Source organism: Trichosurus vulpecula, chromosome 4 (genome assembly GCF_011100635.1).
Source record: "Trichosurus vulpecula isolate mTriVul1 chromosome 4, mTriVul1.pri, whole genome shotgun sequence".
In the NCBI taxonomy this organism is placed as follows: Eukaryota; Metazoa; Chordata; class Mammalia; order Diprotodontia; family Phalangeridae; genus Trichosurus; species Trichosurus vulpecula.
In genome coordinates this window covers 185,516,321-185,543,219 of record NC_050576.1, presented here as the reverse complement: position 1 = coordinate 185,543,219, position 26,899 = coordinate 185,516,321, and the positions used below count along the sequence as shown (strand labels likewise).

The 26,899-nt window shown below is 51.2% G+C and overlaps 2 protein-coding genes across 2 annotated transcripts; both read left to right on the top strand.

The window, feature by feature from the left end:
* The first annotated feature begins 1,378 nt into the window (after window positions 1–1,378).
* On the top strand, window positions 1,379–22,962 carry STARD3 (StAR related lipid transfer domain containing 3). Its single transcript, XM_036756426.1, has 15 exons — window positions 1,379–1,837; window positions 12,255–12,533; window positions 15,489–15,566; window positions 16,111–16,188; window positions 16,324–16,377; window positions 16,866–16,983; window positions 17,593–17,691; window positions 17,936–17,991; window positions 18,446–18,538; window positions 18,990–19,052; window positions 19,742–19,837; window positions 20,125–20,204; window positions 20,492–20,596; window positions 21,667–21,760; window positions 22,181–22,962. The coding sequence occupies exons 2-15, from the start codon at window positions 12,312–12,314 to the stop codon at window positions 22,283–22,285; spliced, it is 1,341 nt and encodes a 446-aa protein (XP_036612321.1). The 5' UTR covers window positions 1,379–1,837; window positions 12,255–12,311; the 3' UTR covers window positions 22,286–22,962.
* A 2,024-nt stretch (window positions 22,963–24,986) lies between these two features.
* Window positions 24,987–26,301, top strand: LOC118848135 (titin-cap). Its single transcript, XM_036756896.1, has 2 exons — window positions 24,987–25,134; window positions 25,436–26,301. Exons 1-2 carry the CDS (start codon window positions 25,025–25,027, stop codon window positions 25,839–25,841), a joined length of 516 nt encoding a protein of 171 aa, XP_036612791.1. The 5' UTR covers window positions 24,987–25,024; the 3' UTR covers window positions 25,842–26,301.
* Window positions 26,302–26,899: the final 598 nt, after the last annotated feature.

Genomic DNA, 26,899 nt, shown 5'->3' with positions numbered 1-26,899 from the left:
CTTTGTTATTCATAAAAAGTGCTCATACCTTCTCTTTTTGAAAAATCTTCACTGGATCTCTATTTCCTCTAAAGCGAAGTCTAGACTCCTTTGCATTCCAGGCATTCAAGTCATTTCACAATCAGGCTTATCTCATATTTTGTTGTTTAGTCATATCCAACTCTTGGTGACCCCATTTGGGGTTTGCTTGGCAAAGATACTGGAGTGATTTGCCATTTCCTTCTCCAGCTCATTTTATAGATGAGGAAACTGAGGCCAACAGGGTGAAGTGACTTACCCAGAGTCACACCAATAGAAAATGTCTCACATTACTGTTACCCTTACTGAATTAAGTCAGACTGTGTTTGGGGCTATACAGAGTGGTCTTAGGACCCTGAATCTAAAGATGGAAGGGATATAAAATATCATCTAGTCCAACTTTAATTTACAGATGAAGAAAATGAGACCCAGAGAGCTTAAGTGATCCAAGGTCAGAGACAGAAATAGTAACAGCTGACATCTATATAGCGCTTACTATGTGCCAGGCACTCTGTTAAACCCTTTACAATTATTAACTCATTTTGATCCTCACAACAACCCTGAGGAGATGATTTTATCATCTCCATTTTACAGATGGTGAAACTGAGACAAACAGTGGTTAAAACGACTTACCCAGTGTCACACAGCTAGTAAATGTCTGGGGTCACATTTGAATTCAGATCCTTCAAACTCCAGATGCAGCTCTCTGTCCTCTGTACCGCCTAGCTGCCTACAGCAGAACCAAGGTCTTCTGACTCCAAACTCAGCACTCATGCCACTGCCTCTCATTAAACAACTCTCTGCCCACTTCAAGCGATCTCTCTCACATCTCTAGGACCATGTTCCCTTTTCTTCCTCACCCATCCTTTAAAGTACAATTCAAATGGCCCCACCTCCAAGAAGCCCTGCCCAACTTCCACCCCGACATGCACTCATATAATATAGTTATCTACGTTGGTGTCTTATCCCCTTACTAGACTGTAAGTTCTATGTGAATAGGGACTGGGTCTTATCTAAACTTTGGCTCTGCACTAGGACCTGGCACAGAGTTCTCTGAACTACAACAAACATCTTTGTTAAACGAATGGGTTGGTTCCTTACAGCACTTAGAGGAGGGGGGTTTGCAAGCTATTTTTTTTTCCCCTTAGTGGGTAGGCTGGGGTAGGGGCCGGGATTTTTCCAGAGGCACCTGCCCAGCAGCTGCTGTGTTTTGGGGCTAGGTTATAACTAACTGGGTAGGGGGTGCAGGGGAGGGGCGTGATGGGCAGTCCGGGGCAGGGTGGGTGTGGCCGTGATGGAGACAAGCCTCGGGATTGGCTATCTCCTGGAGAGTGGGACGCGACCCATCTTCCCATCCTCTGATCATCCTCGGCCATGGACCCACACACGGGGAAGTGGGGGGCCTGGCTCCCGCTTGGGAGATCACTACCTTAGAGGGAAGAAAGTTCTTGGCAGCCCCTCTGTCCTTGCCATACCCTCCTTCTGGTGTGTCCCCACTCTGGGCAGAAGAGAAGCCTTTCCCCAACGCTGACTTCTACACAGCCGCCGGCTCTAGCCTTGCAAGGGGTGGAAGAGGGGGCGGGACCTGAGCATAAGAGGGAGGGGCATTGCAGAAGGGGTGGGACCTAGCAAGAATCACGGCCCGTGCCCTGCGACCCGGGGGCGGGCTCAACCCCGGAAGAAGCGATTCCGGTACGACTAGTGACTTCCGGTCTGGTCCGCTGCCGGGACCGGACAACCGGGAACTGGAGAAGGAGGAAGCGTCGGAGCCGCTGCCGTCATGGAGCCAGCGGGCCCTGGGGAAGAGGACAGGACCAAGGTAGGTGATGTGCGGGTGGGGATGTTCAGTTCGGCCTGCTACCCCCTACTTCCGGCCTGGTGTCCGCGTTCCCTCCGTCCGTCCCCGCCCTCACCCCTCCGCGTCCCAGGTTCCGGCTCTTGCCCACTCTGTCTCTCTCTTGTCCTCCAGAAACCTGAGAGGGGAGATGGGGGAAGGCGGGGGGAGAGTTCCTTCCGCGCGTGCGCCATTCCGTAGGAGGAGGGAAGTTGCCCCCCCCTCCCTTATCCCACCCACCTAGGATTCTGCGGGGTGAGAGGGGGAGGGGGCAATCATACCGGGACTGGGGAGTGTGGCGACAAGTTGGGAAGGATGTAGCTTCTCCCCCTCCTCCCATCCTGACCCCCCGAGTTGTTGGCACCTTCCTGTCCCAGGAGGGTCCCCCACCCGTCCCACCATTAGAGGGGCGGGTCTGTGTACGAGGGCTGGGGCTCTGTACCCTAAGGAGAAGGGGATATTGGGATAACAGATGTGGGCGTGGGGCTCAGCATCCTCGCCTTTCCTCCACACCTCCCCTCCCGCTTGTGACCCCCTTCCCAGCCCCCACTCACTCCTTAAGTCACCTTAAGCCCAACCCCCAGCCCTTGAGTCTCAGGACTGTCACAGGACCTTCCTGGTCTCCCAGGACTTCCAGGGGTAGGGGGTCCTGGTTCAGGGGCTTATGCATTTGGGGGTTAGGAAGAGTAACGTTACATAAGGCAGCAGCAAGGCTCCGTCATCACTGGTCTCCCCAACCTCAGATCTCCCACTCCCCAAGCGCTTTTATCACCTAAACTCTGCGAGACACACACTGGCAGAGCAGTGTCACTGGAACCTAGGTTAGAGAGCCATCATCCTCCGGGACACCTTCCCCTACCCTTCACCTTACGGTGTTAGAACGGTTTAAACAGAGAGATCTGTGTATGGGCTGGGGGCGTGTCATGATGGTTCTCTTTAAGCTTGATACAGGTAGGACCCGTCTGGGTCCTCGGGAAGACTAAAGCAGCAACAAGGTTCAGCAGCTTCCTTTTCCCCACCTTGGATTAATGATCTTTTCTCAAAATCCTTAAATTACCCACAATCCTGCCACAATAGAAACGTAGCAGACCAGTGAGGCTGGAACCTAGGCTTGCAGACCAATAACTTCTTGACCCCCAACCTCTTTTGTGCACAACCCAGGATTCTCAGGAACACTATCCCTTAATTATCTTGCCTTATAGGACTTATGGAAAAGGAAAGGACCTGGAAAGGGCCTTAGGTCATTTAGTTCAACCCTCTCATTGTATAGAGGAGGAAATCAAGGCTGTGAACAAGGCCTGGAGAGGTTAAGGATTTGTTTATCCATGTGGTAAGTAGCTGTGGCTTCTACCAGCCACAGAACAGGAGCATGGAAAAATGGTATCCCCTAGACTGCAGAGCAGCAGAAGACGTGCTTGCCTTGTAACTCCTTTTCCAAATCATCAGAGTGCACCAGTAGTCTGAGTTCTTGGGCATTTGTCCCAGCAGCTGTTTACTTTGGAGAGTTCTGCAGCCCCAGAGGGGGAATTAGTATGAATGAGATCGAGTTGGAGTGGTATTCCTGAATAACAAGACCATCTACAGGACTCTTAGAACTCCTTCACCTCGTGGTCATTCAGGTGGAGAAATTGCTTAAGGACCCAGCCTACTTTGTCTTGGAGCTACAGGTAAAAATGAGGCCTTCAGGGAGGAGCCAGTAACAAGGAGTTGGGACCTCAGTGAAACTGGGTATCAGTGTCAGAAATGCAGTCCTTTCCATAGGAAAGTGATACCCTTGACATACATCCCTGAGAAGCATAGATACTTTGCGTTGTTTCTCTGGTGGTCATCTCCATTTTAACAGATGGGGTAATTGAGACTGGAAGACTGAAGGGATTTGTCAAGGGGCATGGAGCTCATAGGGGCTAGAATTCGGTCCCAGGAGTGCTGACTTCAAAACAAGGACTCTTTCCCTTTCACTCTGTTCAGTCAGCCACATGTCATTGTTTGGCTTCCCATGTTGGTAGTCCATAGTACACTTTTGGAAGGGCATTGGCCCTGGCCAGTGTTCCTTGGAACACTTTGACCCTGTGTGAAGGGGTTTGGTCCTTAGGGCAAAGGAACCCAGGACTTTGGCCTCATTAGTAGCATCTTCAGCCAATGGAATTAAAGAACTTGGACAGCTGATACTTGGGGGAGCAGGGAAGCCTTGCCTGCATACCTGTCCATGAGCAAAAACAGGTTCATGAGAATGGGGGGGAGGGAAGGGGAAACTACCAAGCTTTGAAGGAGCCCAGCTTTCCCTTTCTGCTGCCGAAGCTTCTCTAGAAAAGCTAAAATCCTTCCTGCTTTGGGGGAGGAGGACCTGACCTTGTAGAGGACTTTGATGAGCTCCTCTCAGCCTCACCTCTGGAGCCCAGATAGCTCCCAGGTGCCAGGGACCAATGCTGGGATAGGGTACTTAGTGCTTAACTCTCAGTCACCTCCCTTCAGATGAGGGGATGGGATCTGGGAAACCAGATCTGAGAATCTGGTTTCTGTTTTTATTTTTCTTTTCTATCTTGCACTTCCCAAACACAGCTGTGAGAGAAAAATGAACGAGGGTTTCACCTTTTGATATCTCTGATACCAAACCCCTTGTCTTTCTCTCACCTCTCCTCCCCCTTTCACTTCTTTAGTAATCTCCTGCTTACCTGAATGAGCCCTCTGCCCTCCCTCAGATGGGGGGAAGAGGGAGGAGGCAGCTATCCCAGGATTAGATAGCAAGAACTTCTTTGTCCCTGAGTTAAAAATGGATGCAGAAATGCAGTCCAGAGTCAACTTCGTGACCTGTTTAGCCTTGGAAGCTGGCTTGCTCAGAGACACAAAAGAAGGTGTGGTGAGAGGTGATTGTTCCCCTACAAGATGGGGAGGATTTTAGCTTCTCCAGAGAAGCCTGGGCAGTGGGAAGGTGAGGTTGGCTCCATTGAAAGTTGGTAGCTGCTCTCTTCACTCTTAACTGCCTCTGTAGGACATAGCCTAAAGGGAAAAGCATTTGTCTCAAAAAGAACAAGGTAGCACGCTCTGAGGAACTAGATGCAGCACTGAAGGTTTCCTGAAACAGGCCTTGGTGTTGAGTTGAGGGTCGGGGCTATCCTGCTGCCTAGCCATTTCCATACTCAGTTTTTCTTTTGAAACTTTGGGGAAAGTGCAGTAGATCTTTTCCCCATTAGCAACCCAACCCAGCATTGGTCCCTGGTACCTGGGAGCTCTCTAGGAACCTCTGCCACTACCCTCTTTTCACCTGACCAGATTTAAGAACCTCTTTTGTGGTTCCCCTGTCCAGGTGGAGATTAATCAGGATGGCTATAGAAAGTGAACTCTGTGTGCATTTACATATACTTTTACAGTATAAACTGACCCCTCCCATGGAATCATACCAGTTTCCTTGTTCTATCTGTTTCTCGGGAGAATGGCCTGTCTTAGATGTCCTCAGCCATATTTCATCTGCTTTGCCAGCCATCACTGCCCTCATGAAGCAGTGTGGGCTACGTATAGGGCTGGGGGAACACCAAGGGGAAGAACAAGACAGGCCCCTCAAAACCTCATCCATGCTGGGTGTCAGTGGTGTCTCCTTATCTCACCTCCTTTCTATTATTGGAGGCAGGGGGGACTATTTCTTATGCTGTGGCTTCTCCAGTCTCATGCCTCTTTCTTCTTTGTTCCAGAGTTATGGTGAAGGGAAAGAGAAGGAGCAAAGCTCCTTATTACTGCTTCATTGTGTGTGTTGGGGAGGGGGTGGTGATTGTGGGAGAAAAGTGGTTAGGAAACAAAGCCTGGTTACTCATGGATCTTCATCATTCACGTGGATTGTGGGAACCCCACCCCCAACAACCAGAGTAGCTAGCTGATCAGGACTCCTGGATGGAGGGCTTTAGGAAAGACTCTTTCTCAATGTGGGGGACCCAGGGGAAATTGGTTGGCTTGGGGGCTTGGTGGGGGAGACATTAGGGAAAAGTGAAGTTTACAATGAGTAAGGACGGGGTGATTAGCCTGTGAGACAAAGCTTGAAGTCTGTAGCCATCTGAGGCAGGGTTGGGGGTGGAAGAGCCTGGCATTTTAGGCTGACTCCACATTATATGAAATTGGGTCTGAGGTGTGACTTCAGAGAGCATGTGTATTTTAGAGGGGGGTGGGAGGCAGACTGACTTAGGATGTGAGCCAGGGGCCTGTGCTGAGTCGTGCTAAATTCGGTGCTAATAATAATAATGATGAGTATTAATGGGATGGCAGGGTTTGGGAGGGAGGTGCTCATAAAATAGATGTGGCTCTGACTCCCCCAACTCCTCACGGCGAAGGAAGCACACAAAAGGGGGAGCCCGGGTCATTGGAGACAAGACTTGCCTGAATTTGCTCCCATGTCTCTTGGATGAATGTTCAAGGCTCCTTCCCCTCTCCCCAAAGCAGGGCATGATGCAGTAAGGATACTCTTCCCCTGCAACCTCTAGCCCTCATTCTGCTAGCTGGAGAAAGCTTGGTTAGGGCCAGAGATCAGAGCTGGGCACTGGGCCTGTGAATCCACAGCCCAGGATGTCCCTGACTTCTGTAGGTAAGGGCGGCATAGTAGTAGAAAGAGCATAGGACTCCAAGTTAGGACAACACTGAGTTTGAATCCCCGCTCTGACCTAAGGGTAGCCGTGTGATCCTAGGCAGATCACTTAACCTCTGTGTCAGGTTCCACAATTGTAATATGAGGCTAATGCTCCCACCTCGCAGAATTATTATCAGAAAATGAGAAATCTAAAGCACCGTAGAACTATAATGCAGACCGCCCAGTTATATTTACTCTTGCCCTTGTCCAGGAAGAGGGTTGTAGACCACATGGATGGGCATGGGAATACCCTGAGCCCCAAGACCAGCTCACTTCCTCCTCTGGGAGAAACTTCCCCTTCAGGGGTCAGGCAGGCTCTTTGTGGCTCCAGAGGACAGTTGTGAAGAAAAGTCAGCTGGTCTGGTGTGTGTCGAGGGGCAGAATCACACTTTAGGCAAAGATGGGGGAGAATGGTCAGAAAGGCTTACCCGATGGGAGCGGGGAAGGGGTGGGTTAGCAGCTTCGGACAAACAGAAAAGGGAGTGCTGCAGGGAGATCTGCCCTGCCCCCCACTGGGCACCCTGCTCATTGCCTCCCACCCAGAAATCTCTTGTTAAAAGCCTCTTACTAGGGATTCTACCTGTACTCTAGGTTTTAGCTGTTCCTGTTGTATTTTTCCTTCATTTTTGAAGAGGACCATGGCATCAGGGAAATGATGACCTGACTTGCAGTTAACTTGGACTTCAGTGAGGGAAGGTCACCAGCCTCACTTTCTCCTCTAGAGCCATCTGGATCCAGTGACCAGATATTCATCAGGATGACTGGAGATGGCCCAGGATGCAATGGGAGGCCCTGGCCCTTTTAGGCTAAAACCTTTTCAGGTACTCATTTAGAGTTAGTTAATGCCCATTCAGTGAATAGGCCTCTTTAAGAAGTTAGAAAAAGAAAAAAAAATCAAGGTGGGAGGGGAAGACCCTCTGGGTTGCTGTTCCAAAGAGAAACAGTTACCATGGACATTCACTCTAAGCCAGGAGTGCCCAAAATACAGCCAGTAAGTAGATCTTGGGCAGGGACCTGTTGTGGTCCAATCTATGGACTTCCCAGTTCACTGGGTTTAAGGTTTTCTCAGGGGAAGAGGGAAGGGAATGGTTTCTGGTTTCTATTTTTCTGTGACTTTTCATCTCTCTCTGATGAGAGTTAGCTGTCAAGCTTGGCTCAGATTTCCCTGCTCTTCTTCTACCAAATGAGAGAATTAGCCTCCATCAGGGGTTCTTAACCTAGGGGTCAATGGCCTTTCATCAATGGGTCCATGAACTCATAAGGGGAAAAAATTAAATCTTTATTTTAAAGTAATTGATTTTCTTTGTAATTCCACATATTTTATTTCATGAATTTCAAAGCGTTATTGTGAGAAGGGATCCAGTTGGATCCACAGGCTTTGCCAGACTTCCAAAGGGGGTCCATGATTAAAAAAAAAAATTGATAATGCTTGCCCAAGATAAACTCAATGGCCCCTTCCAGCTCTAACATTCTATGAGTCTGAAGTCTATAGGAACATAGATCTCAAGCTGGAAAGGTCCTCAGAGGCTCTCCAGTTCAACCCTTTCATTTTTCAGACGAGAATACTGAGGCCCAGGGAGGTTAAGTGACTTGCCTGGGGTTGCAAATATCAAAATTGGAATTTGAGTCCAGCTCCTCTAACTCCATTGCTTTCCCTCTCTACCCTAGGATGTTAAAACTTCAAACACTCCCCCCTCTTGCCTTAGCAGTTCAATTCCCGCTAACAAATTGTGTGTCAAATCTGCCGCCGTCCCAGGCGGACTCGTTCACGCCCTGCAGTTCATTTTATAACACCTCTGCCAGTGCTAGGGAGGGGTGGTGGGCATGTACCAGAGACTGTCACAGGGACATTAGCAGCAGGCTGGCTGAGGTGGGGGCCAGAGGGGTGAGCGAGAGGCAGACTGTCTCTAGCACCCCAGCACTCCCCCCCTTCCCTTTGCTCTGTTCATGTGTAAAAACACAGATTGATCTAAGAAGGTCAACTGCAAAAACTAGGCTTGTGCCCACCGAGCTGCCCAGGTAACAAATTGGGGCAAGTTATATTAAAATTCTAAAGAGTGCCCCAATAATAGAGCAAAGCCAGCAGCTAATGAGTTGGCCCTGCCAGCTGCTGCCCTTGCTGTCTTTCTCTGTCCTGCCTTCCCTGGCCTAGTGGAAAGAGTAGAGTAGGCCAGAAGGAAGCCTTAGGGATCTATGAGCTCTGTTTGCAGACTGAGTATTCAGTTGTTCTTGACTTCAGAGAACCCAAGAATGTCAGGGCTGGTAGGTCCTGAGACATGAGTCCAAACCTCTTAGTTTAGAGCGGAGGAGGACATGCCTAAAGACACAGCTTAGTGACAGAATCCAGACTAGAACCATGATGCTCTGAAGAACTCAGATTTCCTGAGTCCCAAGCCAGGTCTCTGCTTGTCTGAAAAGATTGGAATTCAGTACTCAAGAAAGGGAGTCAGGGCCTTGAAATGATAGACACTCCTTTCTCTGACTTTTGGCCAGCTCTCCCCACTCCCCAATTCTTTCTACATTTTTTTAAGGCACAATATTTGATTCTCCAACCTGCTTGCATTTCTTCCTCCAATCTTATCTCTGACATCCTCCCCCCTCCTCATTCTCTCCCCTCCCCCCTTGTGTCTCGTTTCTCCTGGGTTTATCTGGGGTGTGAGTGAGTGTCGGTGCTGTACTATCTCATGCCCAAGCTGTTGTCACTTGTATTTGCTCTTGAAGGGAGGGGGGAGGGAAGGAGAAATAACTTAGGAAAAAGACATACAGAGAGAGACACAGAGTTAGTTTAGAGAAGAAACTTAGAGAAAGAAGAAAAAAATATGGAGACAGACCTGGGAAGGAGAGAGACAGAGAAAGAGGAGACATACATACTTAGGGAGAGAACTCACAGATGAAGGAGGTTAGAGGGAGGAGAGGACGGGACAGATGAGGAGAAACATGATGAGAGGAGGAGGCCCGATGGGAGGAGAGACATCGAGGAAGCAGAAAGGAGAGTCAGACATGAGTAAAGACAGAGAGATGTTAGGAAATGTCGTGAGCCCTGGAGCTTCCTCTTTCAATAGGAGTGAAGGATGGGTGTTTACCAGTGTTGTAATGCTACGTGCTGCTATTGGATGTTGGGGTGGCTCGCCGTCAGCTGCTGGTCACCATGTCTTCCATCCTAGGTGTTGCACACCCTTCCCACCCAGGAAGGAATTAGGAGAGCCCCATGGATGATGGAACCCCAGCTCAGGATAAACTCACCCGCTGTATGGTTTCTCTGTCAGTGGAGAGAAGCATTATTGACAGGGCACAAATGATCCCCTTGTTCTCCCTTGGGGACAGGACTCCTGGGTCCCATTCTTAGAAGCCACAGGAACACATATCCTGGAGCGTGACTCTCTTTTGCCTAGTCCCGCGCGCCCCCAATGCTGCCCATGTTCCCCATATGTATATAGATCGAACTTGCCTTTAATGCAAAGAGATGTTTGGGTAGGGGGATAGAAGGAGGAGTTGGCTTTCAGCTTACAGGTTTTTCTGAGGGACTTGGGGATGCCATACAGTTCCCCGATTACCTTGGCAGAGCTTCAGTGGTTTTTAAAATCTGAGATATTTTAAGAACAGAATCATTCTTACTGGTTGGGGCAGAGTTAGGTGTGGTCTTGCTCAGAGATCAGGGTACAGACAAGCTCACTTCTCCAAAGCCCACCCCACCCCCACCCCCTGCCCAACCCAATATCACTCGATCAATTATTGAAGGTGAGGGAGATCCAGGGATATGGTAGAGAAAGGGGAGAAGCAGACCCTGATTAATCCCAGGTAGCAAGCCAGTTGCTTGTCTCTCTGTTCTCACCATACCTTCCTTGAGTGGTCCCAAGGATGAATGAGCTTTTAGAATGAGTTTGTTTGGCTCTTGCACCCTGAGATCAGGAGCAGAAAATCCAGAGTTTCCTCCTTCCCCTCCTACAAGGAGATCCTCAGTGTGGTCATTGTAATCCCTGACTTGTAATTCATCAGACTCCCATCCCTTTGGAAGGAGGTGGAACAGAGATGGTTTCAGGAAAAGTGAGGGAGAGATAGAGAGAAGTTGTATCATATCTTTTTTTTTTGGAGGGGGGAAGGCAGGGCAATTGGGGTTAAGTGATTTGCCCAAGGTCACACAGCTAGTAAGTGTGTCATGTGTCTGAGGTCATATTTGAGCTCAGGTCCTCCTGACTCCAGGGCCGGTGCTCTACACACTCTGCCACCTAGCTGCCCCCCGGTGGTATCATATCTTTCTGGACTGACCACTCACCACAGAACATTATTTGAATTGAATCCTAGCACCCTTCAGCCTCTAAGCTTCCCCCCCTCAAGCCCCCTAAATCATCCCTCTTGGACATTGGGGATAGCAGCTTCTCCTTGTACCAGAGAAAGGGAAAGGATCATCAGGCTTCTTTCTGGAGATCTCAATGCATCCTGGAATCTCTAAGGAGATCGTGGACCAGGGATGGGGAACCTGCAGCCTCGGAGTGGCCTTGAGGTCACAGGTTTCCCATTTCTGTCACAGACACTCTGGGCCAAGGCAGAAAGTTAGATATTGAACTGATGATTCAACCTGGCCAAGCCTCAGTTTCCAAATCAGTAAAATGGGGATAATAGTACCTGTAGTACTCAGGAGGCATTGGGGCAGAGCAGATGGAATGCTAGATCTGGAGTCAGGAAGACCCAGGCTTGAATCCGCCTCCTTTCAGACACTGTGACTCCTGGCTAAGTCTTGTTACCTTGGTCAGCCCTCATTTCCTCGCCTATAAAATTGCGGTCATAGTGGTCCCTACCTTACAGAGCTGCCACGTGGTTTACAGGAGATAATCAGAGAAGTGAAACCCTCTGCAAACAGAAATGTGAGCTCTAATTGCCTTCCTCACAGTGCAATACTGTATATGTGAGAGTGCTTTGAGAATATCAAACTCTGAGAAAATGTTGGGTGATCGTGGATTGGATTGGGGCTCCCTGGTGAGCCATGCCCCACGCCCTTGATGTTTCACAGGCTAGATCTTGGGGATGTGTGTGTGCTGCCTCCATCTCCCTCCTTGAGAATCAGGAAAATAACCAGGGGTAGAAGGGAGGGAGGCAGAGGATATCTCCCACTTCTACCCTCACCACCAACTGTTAGCAAGCTGGTCCTGCTCTTGTGATAGTCTTCACTCGAATAAAGAATTAAAAAATTCTTCGAGAAGTGGGCCCCCTCCCAACCCAATCCCCATCTCCACCCCACCCCTAGAGTTGCCAGGGGAGAGGGGGAAGGGAATGTGGCTTTGTCCTCCGCAAACAAAGAACAGAGCTTAGGCTCCCTCCTCCTAGGGAGAGGGGCCAGGCTGTTGGCAAAGCACAACGGCCCAGCCAGCATTGGGCTGGACTGGACTCTTAGGAGTGCCCCAGGAAGGGATTGGAGACAGGGGGTATGGAGAAGAAGAAGCTCAGATCCCGAGGGATAACAGTGGGGGTGAGGATGGGTGTGGGCCGGTAGAGTTTGCTAAGAAAAAAAAAGATTCTAAAATTCTAGGGTCTCTGTGATCTGATAATTACACAGTTGCAATGGGGGGCGAGGGGGGGGGAGACTGTATGTTTGTTGTCTCTAGAAGACTATAGTGGAGGGAGGGGGTCTGGTCAGCTGCTGTGGGGGAAGGGTTGTTGGGAGCAGAGGGAAGAGAACTAGGGGCCACTTAATGGGGTATCAACAAGTGCCAAGGCTCCAGATTTGGATCCCAGGCACTGCCCCTCCCAATAGATCAGTCTTGCTCTTTCTAGTATCTCCCCTGTTTTCCTTCACAGATACATTGCTGAAAGCTCTTCCTCCCCTCCAGTGAGGGGGGAGGAAGTCCCACCAGGATGACCAAGCTGCCTGTCAACTCATCAAGGGACTTGGAGCAAAGTCTTCCGGCTGTGGCCTCCTTGAGCTCTTCACTGCCCAGAAGCCAGAGCTTCCAGCCACCCTTCTTCCCACCCCTCCCAGAGAAGCGCAGGGCCATTTCGGATGTCCGCCGGACCTTCTGCCTCTTCGTCACCTTCGACCTGCTCTTCATCGCTCTGCTCTGGATCATTGAGCTGAATGTGCGTGGCTTTGCCTAGTCCCTGGGACAGACATACCTCTCTAGGCTTCAGCTAGCCTTCTTTTTAAAATGGGGGCAGGATGGAAGTGGAGACTGTCAATCCCCCCTCTCCATGTCCCATGTCTAATATTCTTAGATTCTAGATTTGAATTCTGATGTAGTTAACAACTTGCTATGTGACCTTGGTGTCTCTGGACCTTAATCTGTTAGCAGTGAGAGAGCATCTTACCTCCACCCCCCAGAAGGCTTTAGGATAAAATGAAAGAACGGAGGCAAAATATCTTAGAAAGTAAAGGGATGGTGTGGTGTAGAGAGTGCTGGACCAGGAGGCAGGCATTCTAGAAACTGCCTGTGCCCCCTTGTGCATGTCATTCTGTGGGCCTCAGTTTCCTCCCCTGTAAATGAGGGTGTTGGATCTCTGAGGTCCCCTTCAGTTCAGTTCTTCTGTGGTTCTTTGGTTCCCTGACTCTAAAATCCAGTTCTGTGCTCCTCTTCTTCCTGCCCCTTTTTGCAGTGATCCTCATCTTTCTCCCTAGGGAAACCTCCATCAGTCTAGATTTTGTTAGACTCCATCCTCCCCAAGATGGAGGGATGGTCTAAACTCAGTTCATTTTCATGGTGACCACCACCTTCAACAGACATTTACTGAGTGCCCTCCGCATGCAAGGCCCAGATCTGGGCTCTGGGAATGCAGCACATACTCAGATAGGTACACACCAGAGTTCCAGCTAGACTTTACATACATAAATTATAAAGATAACTTTTACTGGCAGCCAGTCTAAGAGAGGTGAGGTGTGTGGCCCAGACAATAGAGATTCCTGTGGGTGAGGGTGGGCTGGGAAAGGCTTCACAAAGGAAGCTGGACTTTGAGAGATGGACAGGTCTTCACCCAGCACAAGGGGCCAAGCATTTCATGCAGAGGGAGAAGGATAATAAGATGGGAAATCAGGAATGGACGTGATATGTCTGGCAGACAACAAATGGAGTAATTTTTGATTATTTGTGTAATAGGCTAGAGTTGCGTTAGATTAAACTGGAAAGGTCGGTTGGGACCAGATTGTAAAGAGCTGTAAGTACCAGACGGAGTAATTTAGAGATATCTTGGAGGCAGCAGGGGGGTGTTTGAACAGAGGCCAGTTTGCTGAAATCTGTGCTTTAGTAACATTAGTCTGTCAAGGATGGATGGTCTGGATTTTCCGAAGGTGAGCCTGGAAGCAGGATGACCTAGGAAGGTAGGCCGCTAATCCAGGTAGGATTCTGCAGTCCCCAAGTCTCTTGCTGTGTTCTTGGGACAGGTTGAGATTAGAGACAGAGATTTAAAAGTTAAGATATTGGAAGAGACTTTAGAAACCGGGGGAGGCTACTGAGGTCCCCAGGAGAGAAGTTGGTTCCTCACAGTCTAGTTAATGGCAGGGTCAGGATTAGAACCCAGGTCCCCTTATTTCGGACCTATCATCAGCACAGAGACGGTAAATAAAATGATTTCTCTGCAGGGTCCTAGGAGCAGCTGTAGTTTGTGGGTTTGAGAAGGAAGAAGATTCAGAGAAGTAGGAGGAGAATACTAACACTGCCTTCAGTTCTTGTAGCACTTGGCAGTTTTCAAAGGCTCTCCACACGTGATTTTGTGTGTACCTCACGACCGCCCAAGGTCATAGAGCTTGTAAGTGGGCTGGAGCCTGCGTCCTAACTCCCAGGCCTTTGCTTCATCCGTTGTGCCACAGATGGCATTGCTGCCAGGGGCAGCTGCCTTCTTCTTTGCCCCAGCAGCCTCACTTAAATTGTGGTGGCCAGGCTCTACCACGCCCAAGCAGTTGGGTTCTAATCATTCCTGGGTTGTCCTCCATATGCCCCGTCTCTCACACTCTACTTTCCAGTCCAGCTATCTTTGCCAGAATTGGAGAAGGCTCCATCTCCCCAAAGTCCTTTCCTAGTGGACTAGGGGAGAACTGACTGTATTAAATCACATGTATGTAGTTGGAGATAAGGGAGAAGAACAGCATACCCATTTATTCCTTCATCCTGGCCAACCAGGCAGAGTGATGGATTCTCCCCATTAGATGCAAATCTAATCAACTGATTTACCACCTGGGGCTCTGTCTGACACCACTACCCAACGCCCTTTCTCTCCCCATTCCCTGCCCTCAAGCTCCCTCTGACTCCCTAGATGGATTGTTGACTGGGAAGGTGGAGGGATATTAAGTTATGCAAATATTGTGTTTACTGAGATCCGATCTATGTCCTTCTATATGAGAGGCAGGCCTCTCATAGCAGGAGAGAAGCTTTCCAGGTCTCCTCATCCCTATCTCTCTTCTGTCCCCACTCAATCTTGCCTATTTCTCACACATACCAACTCAGAGGTGCTTAAACTTGCTTCTGCCAGTCTGGGTTGCCTTGGAAACAAAAGTCCCCAGCCTGCCACCAGACTCCCCTTCCACTCTCCCTCCTTTGGAGCTGCATGGCCCTTTAGTCCTATTTGATGAACCTGCTTTGATGAGTTGTCCTATTTGATGAACCTGTTTCATGCTTCAGAAACATATAGGTCTAGGTCAGGAGTGGGGAACCTGCAGCCTCCAGGCCACATGTGACCCTCAAGGTCCTCAAGTGCAGCCCTTTGACTGAATCCAAACTTCACAGAACAAATCCCCTTAATAAAAGGATTTGTTTTGTAAAACTTAGACTCTGTCAAAAGGCTGCACCCAAAAACCTAGAAGGCCATATGTGGACTGGAGGCCAAAGGTTCCCCACCCCTAGTTTAGGTATTATGTCAGGGGTCATGGAGAGGATTTAGAATTTGCCACTAACACGCTCACACCACAAGTTTCTTTTCCCCATTGACATTTTTAGCAGAAGACAAAGCATTGGAGGGTTGGGGTGTGAGCAAAGCAGCAGAGGGGGGAGCCAGCCCTGGCCGATGGTTCAGCCAGCTCACCATCTTTCTGTGTGTCCCTACTCCCAGACAAAGACGGGCATCAAGAAGAATCTAGAGGAAGAGATCATCAACTACAACTTCAAAACCTCTTTCTTCGACATTTTTGTGAGTGGCCCAAGCATGGAGGAAGCAGCCCGTTGGCGGCTTTCAGATCATCCTTTAGGTTTTTCTTCTCCCTCTCCCTTTGTTCTCTTTTACTCAGTGTTTGTCCTCCCAGTCTAATGGGGGAAACACCTAGCCTCTGCCCCCAGGAACATCCTAGTGGCCTGAGGAAGACACACAGAGCCTCCCCCAAGCATGTAAACAGACAGTGGTTGGGTGAGGTGTGCTCCTTAAGGGCCAAGGGCTCTCCTGGAGTGGACAGGCTTTATTTGGGAAAGCTGCCTAGAGGAAGTGTGTGGCCCCACCCCCTTAGTCCCATGGGAGGACAAAGTCAATCAGATTTACCTGCTCATCGTAAAGGAACCTGGGAAGTGAGAGAGGGGACAGATTCATTTCCAGTTTGAGTGTAAGCCCCTGTGGTTGGGGATGGGTACCATGTCTGATCGTGTATCACCTGGAACACCAAGTACAGAATGTTGCATGTTGCCCATTCATCTAATATGTGAATGCTTATTGAATTGCTTCCACCTATGGCCCCCTCCTCCAGCTTCTAGCCTTCTTTCGGTTTTCGGGGCTGCTGATGGGCTACGCTGTTCTGAGGCTTCGACACTGGTGGGTGATCGCGGTAAGATGCCAAGCCCCATGCCCAGTTCCCTTCCATAGAATACATTGGCCCATTTGACATTGGAGGAGTGGGAGTGGGGGAATAGGTGGAAGAGAGGCCTGAACTCCTGGCTGCTTTTCTCCCTGTTCCGGCCAGATTACCACACTCGTGTCCAGTGCCTTCCTCATTGTCAAGGTCATCCTCTCTCAGGTCAGTGATCCTAGGTGGGGTTTGTGGGGAAAGGGATGAGACTCTTGGAGAGGAAGAGGCTTGGAAATGTGCTTCTTATTGTCCAGGGTGCTCTATTAGGGGCAGTGGTGGAAGGCTGACAAAGGATGCCCTCCAGCGCTTAAGTCCAACTGGACTCACTTCCTCCTTACTTTTTGTATAGTTATAGTTGAGTAAATTGGGCTTGGGGTCCTGTCCCATCTCTTTCCTGAAGCCTCTCCCATTTCAGGAATCCCCGCCACTTTGATAATCAGGAAGTTCTCCCTTAGGTCCAACCTCAGTCACTCCTGCTGTAGTGCCAGCCCGTCTCCCTCTGTGGAGAGAAGGCAGAGGGCTCCTGAGGTGTTGAGATCAGGGAAAGGGCCCATCCTCACACACACTCACAGCTGGCCAGGTTTGGCCTTCCCAGGGGTGGAGCTTTGGGGGTGGGGTGATCCACCCCCTCACCGAGCCCAGCCGACTCTCCCCAGCTGCTCAGCAAAGGCGCCTTCGGCTACGTGCTCCCCATCGTTTCCTTCGTCATCGCCTGGCTGGAGACCTGGTTTTTTGACTTCAAGGTCTTGACGCAGGAGGCAGAGGAGGAGCGATGTAAGTTCCACAAGGAGGAAGCAAAATGGAGTGGAAAGAGCTCTAGATTGGAGTCCCAAGGCCTGGACTTGAAGCTTAGTTCTGCCCCTTTCTACCTGGGGCATCTTGGCAAGTCACTTTTACATGTCCAGGCCTCAGTTTCCTCATCTGTAAATGAGGAGACTGGACTAAACTATATGTAAGGTTGCTCCTATGATTCATTGATTGGCAGGGCCAGGGGGAAGCTGTCTTGGGTAGGAGAGAGTAAGCTTGGGGAAGAGTGCCCATGCCTATGGAGGAAATCCTTCTGGTGCTCGTGAGAAGTCCAGGCACAACTGGAAAAGTCTTGAGATTTTTCTCTCAAGTATCTCAGGTGATGGCCACTCACCAGTGGCTATCAGACTCCCAGTTTTCCTTTTGTCTGGAGTCTTTTTCCCTTGCCATTTTGCTTGTCACTGTCACCCATAGAGCCTGGGAGCGGTAAGCAATATGACAAGTGTGGGCCCTGGGCCAGCCCTGTAAATCCAAGGAGACATACTTGGATAGATCTGGGGCTAGTGCTGTGCTGAAGGGAAGATAGGGAGGGCACTCCAGGAAAGGGAACAAAGCATCTGTGGATCTGTCCCCCAGGGTATCTGGCTGCCCAGGCTGCTGCTGTCCGGGGCCCCCTGCTCTTCCCTGGGGCCTTATCTGAAGGCCAGTTCTATTCTCCTCCAGAGTCATTTGCAGGTGAGACATGTAGCTTCTCCCCCCTTTCCTCCTCTAGCTGTCCTGGAGATTGAGTAAGAAGGAAGCAGTCATTGGATCCATGTGGAAATGGGAGGGCAGGGGAAAGAAGGGAAGGCCATCTTAGGGTTCCTCTTTCATGTCAGGTTCCAAAGGGAGAATATCCGTGCTTCCCCACCACGTACACACACATGCTAGCACTCTTCCCCCCATTCCACTGATCCCTCTGTCCACTTGGCTTTTTTAGGATCTGACAATGAATCTGATGATGAAGGACCTGGAAGGAAAGGCTTCTCTAGCCAGGTATTTGCCATTCCCCTGCCCAAGGACCCCAGACCTGGCCCCCCAGCATGGTGACCTCGAGGAAAAGGGTCATGTGTCTTTGAGAGGGACAGATTAAGAAGGGGCTTTAGGTGAGATCTTGGGTCAAAAGTATTTAGATAGTCAAGTGTCTGTTCCTTCTCAGCCTGAGCAGTGCTAGGGCTAGGGGGGGGATTCAGACAAAAGAGGCTTCTAGTCATCAAAGTCTGTTGGGGGAAACATGGGAAAGGATGAAGAGAGCCAGGGTGGGTGGGGTCAGACCTAGAGAGGGAGAGTGAGGAGTAATGCTGAGGGCCAATGGAGTAGCCTGGGGGAGGGGGAGCTATGCTTCCTTGTAGATTCCAGCCCTGTTTCCTCCTGCCTCTGCTGGGAAGAGAGTGGGGAGGGAGAATGTTGTATGGACCTGTTTGAGCAATGCACACATGGATTGTACTAGGATCGGGAGTATATCCAGCAGGGGAAGGAAGCCATGGAGGTGGTGGACCAGATCCTGGCTCAAGAGGAGAATTGGAAGTTTGAAAAGAATAACGTGAGCCCAAAGCTAGCCCTGGCTTTGTGAGGTGGGAGCAATGGGGGAGCTAGAAGGCTCTATCTGGCCATGAAAAGTGGAGAGGTAGTGGTGGCACGGGATCGCTAGGTTAAGGCTGAATTCTTGCCCCAAAAAATCAGATCCATGCCCGCCATTTGGGTCTTGGAGGAACTGATGCTCTCTGTGATCCCCATGTTGGGTTCCAACCTTCCCTCCCTTCCCTCTCTAATGTCGTAGGAAGAGGCAGAGCAGCCCTCTACTGACTCTTGTGGAGTGTCCCAGCTGGTCTTGTCAGGGATGCTCTCTCCCTGCCTGGTCCTTACCCAACCGGCCTTGCCATCACCCCAGACCCCCTCTGCCTTCCCTTCCTTACTCCCCTTCATCTCTCAGTCCCATGACAGTCATCTTCAGCTACCCTACCCCTCTCTGCTGCCTTCTCTCTCTACACCAGGAGTATGGGGACACCGTGTACACTATTGAAATTCCTTTCCACGGCAAGACATTCATCCTCAAGGTAAGAGGTGACCCCATTTGCAGCCCCACCCCCAAATACACAACTGCCATGCATCTAGCACCTGCCAGACCAGCTGGCATCCCAGAGACCATCTGATCAAGGATCCCCAAAGAGGGTCCTTAGTTGTCCTCAAATATTTGAGGGGCTGTCATGTGGAAGGGGGCCTAGCTTTGTTCTGTTTGGCCCCAGAAAGCATAGCCAGGAACAATGGGTGGATGGTGCAGAGAGGCAGATTTCAGGCTACTTAAGGGAAAGCTTCTTCGAAATAAGAGTTGTCCAGAAGTGGAAAGGGCTGTTTCAGGAGGTGATGAGTTTCCCATTCCCTAGAGATTTCCTTTTTTTTTTTTTGATAGCATATCTTTTTTTAACATGTGCACTGCACTGAGGTAGCCAAAACATTGCCAGCTCCCTAGAGGTTTTTAAAGCAGATGCTGGGTACCGCTTGGAGGTTGGGAGGGTAGGGATGGTAACAGGGATTTCTGCTTAACTATGGATTGAATTGAATGACCTCCCAAGGCCTTCCCAGTTCTGAAATCCTTTCAAGAAGAAAGTATATGAGGAAGTGAGATTCACAGATAGGAGCGATGAAGAGATGGGCCAACGGGGCTGCTGAAGTAGGGCCACTCTTGTCCCCTGGGGCTGAGAGGCAGGTTAACAAGTTGTATGCTTGCCTTCGCCTCTCCCATCAGGCTTTCCTGCAGTGTCCAGCAGAGCTGGTGTACCAGGAGGTCATCCTGCAGCCTGAGAAAATGGTCCTGTGGAACAAGACCGTGAACGCTTGCCAGGTAAGTCTGCCAAGGGTCCATCTCACCCAGACCCCCAAGTCTCCTTCCTGGCTGGGATACCTTAGACTGCTCACCTTCCAAGAAGGAAACTCTTACTCTGATTAGTGGAGGGGAGATTGAAGTTCTGGAGTAGAAATGGAGGGAAGGGGCCTCAATCCTGATCTGTGATGGAGCCACAGGTGCTGGGACCCCTGTCCCCACCTCCACAGCCTCCTCTCAGCACTGAAATGCTGATCCCTGAGCTCGTGCCTGGTAGAGGGTCAAATTGATTTTCTCCTGAATCACAGATCCTTCATCGAGTAGAAGATAACACTCTCATCACCTATGATGTGTCTTCAGGGGCTGCAGGAGGTGTGGTCTCCCCCAGGTAAAGGCTGCCTCCCTGCCTTTCTCTTCCTCTATAAGCAGAATCATAAAACCCAAGCCAGAGGGGACCAGTCCCATTCTGTCCTTCCCTCTCCCATCAAGCCACTTGACTAATTCTCTCCCCCCCCCCCATCTCCCTTCTCTCAATTCCCTCTTTCTGTTTCCTCTGTCCCATCACCACTCCATCCCCAATTCTGACTGCTCCCCTTGCAGCCCTCATGTTCCCTGCTTTCTTGGGGTGTGACCTCCTGGTGTTAAACTTATCCCTTACTTCCTTTATTTTCCCAGGGACTTTGTGAATGTCCGGCGAATTGAGAGGCGGAGGGACAGATACCTCTCCTCCGGCATTGCTACCACCCACTTTGCCAAGCCCCCACTGCACAAATATGTCAGGTGAGGCCCACAGGGTCATTTCAGCCAGTCCCTTCTCTGAACAGAATGGCTCTATCCCCAAACATGTCTCAGCAGGAACTTCAGGGCAATGTCCTCTAAATGCCCCCCAATGCCTGCCCTATGTTCATGTTCCCTAATCCTCTGGACATCCCTTATTAAACCGGTAACCCACGTAATGCTTCTGGGAACTCTCCACTGGTCACTGTGGGCACAGCTGCTGGAACCCAGCCATGAGGGGGATGGTTGGGGAAAGTCAGGAATCCTGACTGTGGAGTCTAGAGTAGGCAGCCCCCCAGGGAGGGCAGACACTGCCATCAGGCACCCAGGGTGGCAGGAGAAAGAAGAGTGTCTATCCCTGGGGGAAGTCCTAGGAGATAGGATACTGTTCTCAGCTGTGTGACTTGCAGGCAGCTACTTCCTGGTCTTGGGCATCTGTGTCCCTCTTTATGAAGAGTCTCAGAACCCCACCAGAAGAGAGGAGGGCATGATCTTCCACTGTCAACCTTTCCGGGCTGTCCTCCCACTTTTACTTAGATAACCCTTCTGCACATTAAGCCCTAGTCTTATTCCCATCTCTTACCTCAGTTCCTACAGTGAGGGAGCAGATAGCTCTTTTGGGGTCCATCTGCCCATCTGTCCCTGCCTTAGGGACGACAAAGTTTTTCCTTGGGCTTTGTCCTTATAAACCCCCATGCCAGTCTTGCTGCCAATGTTCCTCAGAAAGCCAGGTTGATAGGAGGAGACCCAAAGCCTCCGAAGAGGGTCACCAAGAATGACTGTCCCTTTGGGGCTGGGATTGAATCACACTGGAACAGACACATAAATGAGCTAGGCTTGAGCTTCATGTGAAGGAACCAAGAGTGGGGACTCCCACCTCCACCCCCTGCCAAGTGCCTCCTGGGTTCTCCCCTGGGTCAGGGATCTTTGGGTGCTCCCCAGCAGCACCTCACCGCTTCTTCCCTCATCCCCAGTTCAAGTTCAGGAGTGAGGCGAGAAGGTGGGGTCGTTCAGGTGGGATACAGGGCAGTGTGCCCAGACTGTGCCTTACTCTCTTATGTCTCCCTCCCCAGGGGTGAGAATGGACCTGGTGGCTTCATTGTTCTCAAGTCGCCTAACAACCCTCGAGTCTGCACCTTTGTCTGGGTCCTCAACACAGATCTCAAGGTACCTTAGAAGTGGGACTGTGTGAATGTCATCCAGACCCCCTGTCCCACACAAGTACAGCATGCCACCCTCTGTACCATTTCCCCACCCCACTGGGATTTGGGGATGCTCCTCTTTCCTCCCCCCACCTCCCAGCCCTGGGGCTGTTTGTGGGGCTGCAGTTAGGGCTGCAGGAACACAGTGTTCTCAGAGTTAGACCCCTTCCTAAGCTTCCTAACCCCTCCCCCTGTTGCCTGGACAGAAGGGCCCCCTGTTGGTGACCAGGTACCCCAGCCCATGCTGTCTGAGGCTGAGCTCAGCATCCTCTGGTGGAGGACTTGCAAGGACCACTTCTTTCCCTCTCTAAACCTGGAGGGAGGAGGGGGATAAGAAAGACATTTAACTCCTTCCTGCCTAGTGACTCTCTTCCCCCCAAACTAGGGCCGACTGCCCCGATACCTCATTCACCAGAGCCTGGCTGCCACCATGTTTGAATTTGCCTTCCACCTCCGGCAGCGAGTTGGGGAGTTATGTGCTCAGGCATAGTGGCCCTCCAACCATCACCATAACCATCACCAGGTCAACAGGACCATGGATCCATCCATTGCTCCTAGAGACATCCGCCTCTTCAGCCTGGACTAGAAGCCTGCCCTGGGCAAGGGGCTTGGGGGCTTTTGGGCTCCTCCGTTCCCCTGCCCTCCAGAGCCAGATGGTTCCTTGGGAGCCCCTGCCCCTCAAAGACCAGCTCTCAAAAGTATTATGGGGCAGGGGGTGGATAGACGTGCTAGGGCTCACTCTGCTGGTTAGGGGTGTGTCTGTCTTGCTGGTATTTACATGTCTTACCACAGGGGGGCAGGGCATAATTGAGGGGAGAGCAACCACCTCCTGACTCCTCAGCAGTGTCGAGGTGTGGTAGGGTCTGGGCTTGGGGTGACAGGCAGAGACGTCCCCAGTATACCCAGGCCTGTGTTACAGGACCAGGCGCTCCCTGTAACCAGTGGGTGGGATAGGGAATCATTGGTCCCCCAGATTTCCAATCAGTTTTTTTATAATGATTATTTAAAGAGTCTGGGACTCTTTTTTTTCCACAAAAACTGTTGGAGGGAGGGGATATGACCTTGCCTGACTGGGTGCTACACCTGCCTTCCCTTCCCTCCCCCCACTAGTGCTTCCTTGGGGGCCTTTGCCCCAGCTCATTAAAAACCAGAATGGAACAAGCCTGACCCTGGCCCTTTGTTGGAGTAACCTTTGGGAAGGGGCAGTGATGGGGTGGGGCCAGGAGGCCAGGAATGGGGAGGAGCTTTGGCCACTGCCACTCTTGGCCCTGGGATCCTCTCAGTCTCTGAATTTGCGGTTTAGTTAGTCCAGGAAGAATGTCTGCCCTTCCTGTACCCCAGGTGCTTGCACAAGCTACCCCATTTGAACACGGTTGGGTGTGGGGGCAGGACTGGTTATGGGTCTGGATTCAAGACTCTACCCCTATGTTTTATCTCTAGCCACTGAAGTTGGGGAGGGTAGGACATGTGACCAGGTGGGCAACTACAGCTGGCAGTGGGACTAGGGGCTGAAGGGAGACGGCGGGAAAGGAGAGAATGCATTGCAGGCCTCCAAAACAGCCTGGGCAAAAGCACGGAGATAGGAAATCGAGTGTTGGATTCAAGAAACAGAAAAGCCAGTCTGGCCGGACCGTAGAGTTCATGGAAGGGCATAATAGAGAATAACGTGGGAAATGTAAGATGGGACCAACAGCAAATGGGGGACTCTGCAATGGATCCTGGAGGGACTGGGGAGCCATGGGCATTTCTCCAGGATTGGACTTCATGACTTTTAAGAGCCCCTCCTGCTCCAAAGCTATGATCCATGCTCTTTTCCACCCATAAAGCCCTGTCATGGATACCCACCACCACCTCATCAGGTCCCTTGTTGGGAACTGCTCAAGGTATTAGCAGAGACAGATAGGTGGTACAGTGGGTAGAGTGCAGGGCCCCTAGTCAGGAAGACTCATCTTTTCCTGGCAAACCACTCCAGCATCTTTGTCAAGAAAACTCCACTTGGGGTCATGGAAAGTTGGACACAACTGAAACGGAACAACAAAATTAACACTGCTCTAAGGAGCAGAATTCAAGGGTGGAGGGGACCTAAGAGAGGTCCAACCCCCTCATTTTTACAGAGGAGAAAAAATGAGGTCCGAAGAGGAAAAGGAACTTGCCCAGGTTTAGTAAGAGCTCAGTAGAGATAGGAGGACCTAGTCCTGACCCTTCATCCAAGGCCAAACCATCCCACCTCCCCATGCACCAGTGAGTGCAGCTGAGGGGATCCTGCCCTTCCCACAGACCATGCCACTCTCCAGTGCTGGCACCGCCCCGGGGAACAGCTGCTTTGGCCCAGCTTGGCCGTAGGAAAGACAAACAACAGACAAAGGTCATCAGTGCCCAGGAGACCAGAGAGGGCATTAACACCCCCTCTCCCACCTCTCTAAGGAAGGGGACTGGCATATGAACACTGAACTAAACTAGTTAATATTCTCTAGAGGGAACTGTTGGGCAACAGGAAAATGTGCCCTTTTTCTTATGGTCCCAGGGATTTGTGAACACAGAACTCTTAACCCCTTTAGATAACCCAGAGGGCAGAGAATATGTCAGGGCCAGGAGGAGGGGGACAGCATGTCCAGGAGAAAGGACAGAGGACAGTTGTGGGATGTGAAGCCTGCCAACCCCTGGAGGTGAAACTGTGGGCACTGCTGGAGCCTGACATGTGCCGATCTGTTTGCAAACATGTCCCCAAACTTCCCTCTGCAGAGAGGGACGAGCTGGGGTAGGGAGGGCAAGACTATTGTTCCCAGCAGTTCTGGGCAGGGACCCCAGTGATGCATGCACGTGGCTGGCCTCTGAAGGTGCATCAGGAGTGCTGAGGGCTCCAGAAGTGTCTGTCTCCTGCCTCACTCCCCAAAAGGAGACTGGGCAATCAATACCAAGCCAAGTCCATGATTTCTGTCCACATCCTCTAGCCCTGGAGTGTCTTGGGGAAGTCAGTCAGAGGGAGCAGTGTTTAACCCTGTCCCACCCCCCAGAAGCTGAAAGTAGACAATCCCTGTCCCTCCTTTGCCCCCCTCAAATAAAATGCACGCTATATCCTCCATGCCCCCCCTTCTTTTCCTGAATCTGGGCTCCAGATATAGCTCCTTCGCAATGGGCCTGAAAATAGATTGGGGGTGGGGGGGAGGCAGGGGTTATATAAAGCATCAGAGAGAGGACCAGATTGAGAGAGAGCTGACCCATAGTGACCATGGCTGCACTCGACTTGAGCTGTGAGGTATCAGAAGAGAATGTGGACCGCAGGGAGTCTTTTTGGGCTGAATGGAAGGATCTGACACTGTCTTCCCGGCCAGAGGAGGGGTAAGCGTCCCCTCACCCCCACCCCAAGACTGAACCAAGGGAACCCCATCTCCCTGGGCTAGGTGGAGGGTAAGCACCAATGCTATTAAGATAGGGATGCCCATAAGCAGGGATTTCAACTGTGCCCACGGAGGGATGTCCTGCTCTTTCACACATACACACACAGAGGCACTCAGACCCAGGGGAGCCAGAGAGCCTGTGTTGGACAAGGAATAGGCACCTCTCACCCTTGGGAACAAGGGATGTAGGGAGCAGCTATTCCCCAGGGTTCTCTTTTCCACACACAATGCTCTTTTCCCAGTTGTTCTGTGCATGAGGAAGATACCCAACATCGAGAGACATACCACCGGCAGGGGCAGTGCCAGGCGCTGGTGCAGCAGTCACCCTTGCTGGTGATGCGGATGGGCATCCTTGGCCAGAGGTTGCAGGAGTACCAGCTGCCGTATGCAAGGACACTGCCTTTGCCCATCTTCACACCCTCGAAGGTGGGCTTCAAGGAAGATCGTGAGGCCACCCCCATCCAGCTTCGGGAGCTCCTGGCTCTGGAAACAGCTCTGGGAGGGCAGTGCTTGGACCGGCGAGAGGTGGTTGAGATTAAAAAGGAGCTGCCTCCTGTGGTGGCCGCCAGCCATCCCCAGTTTGGCAAACCGGGTGCCCCCCGCCGCTCTTTATCCCGATCCCTGTCCCAGGAAGCACAGAGAGGCTGAAGGGGACTTGGGGTGAAATCCCTTCTCCCCTGACTCCTGTGCCCACCCTGCTGTGGGCACTACCCAGCTAAGACCTGGGGGGGGAGGGCTGGTCATTAAAGCTTTGTAGTTAGCCCGGAGTTGGGTTGGGGAAGTGGGAGCTGAAAAACGGAACATGTGGGTCTTCTGAGCTCCCAGAGGGAGGAGGCGATAGTAAAAAAGATGGGAAACTAGGGTATATCACCACCATCTGAGAATTGCTGACAAGAGTTATATGGGAGACTGCTGAACACCAGGATCTAGAGAAAAAAGGGGAGATGTGAACAGGGGGAAGTGAGAAAGCCCCTGAAAGAGACCAGATGGAGGGGGGATGTGAGACTGGAGGAGGGAGCCCCAGTGGGAGGAGACAGGGGTGGGGGAGCAATGTCGGGTCCCACCCAAATATTATCTGTTAGTGCTACAATAAAAAGTGAAAGCTGGCTCTGCATTTGTCTGCCTTTTCCTCCAGCCCCTGGGCACACTCTTGATGTCCAGATCTGCAAACGGTTCTCCAGCTCCTGCCAAGGTCCTAGGTTAAATATAGTGTGACTTCTGAGCAGCGCTCAGGCTAGGGTACAAGGACAAAGCTGTAAATAGGGGCAGCTGCCTGATTCCCCGCTCCCCCCCCCCCCCCCCCCCCCCCCCCCCGCCACTGGACACAGGCAGAGAGTTCCAAGAGCCTGGAAAAATGGGTGGAAAGATTAATCCCTAAGAACTGATGTGAGGGCTGTCCATGGTCAAGCTGAGTAGGGAGGGGCAGAGGTCAATGACACCAATCCCTCCCTCTGACTCCTGGTCCTTGTTTTTAAGGAAAGTCTCGGGAAGACCTCTTCTGGGAACCCAGCTATGTCCTGATCCCACAAATGCAGGGAACCTGAGGGCACAGGGGGTGCAGGGCGCTCAGATGTCATGGTGACTCATGTCCCAACCATGGAGGGCAGGCAGGAAGAGAATGTTCTCACTACTACCCCCCCCCACCCCACCCCCAGCAAATCTTCCTCCTACCCTCAAGCAAGCGCTGTTCTATCCCCTACACAGTG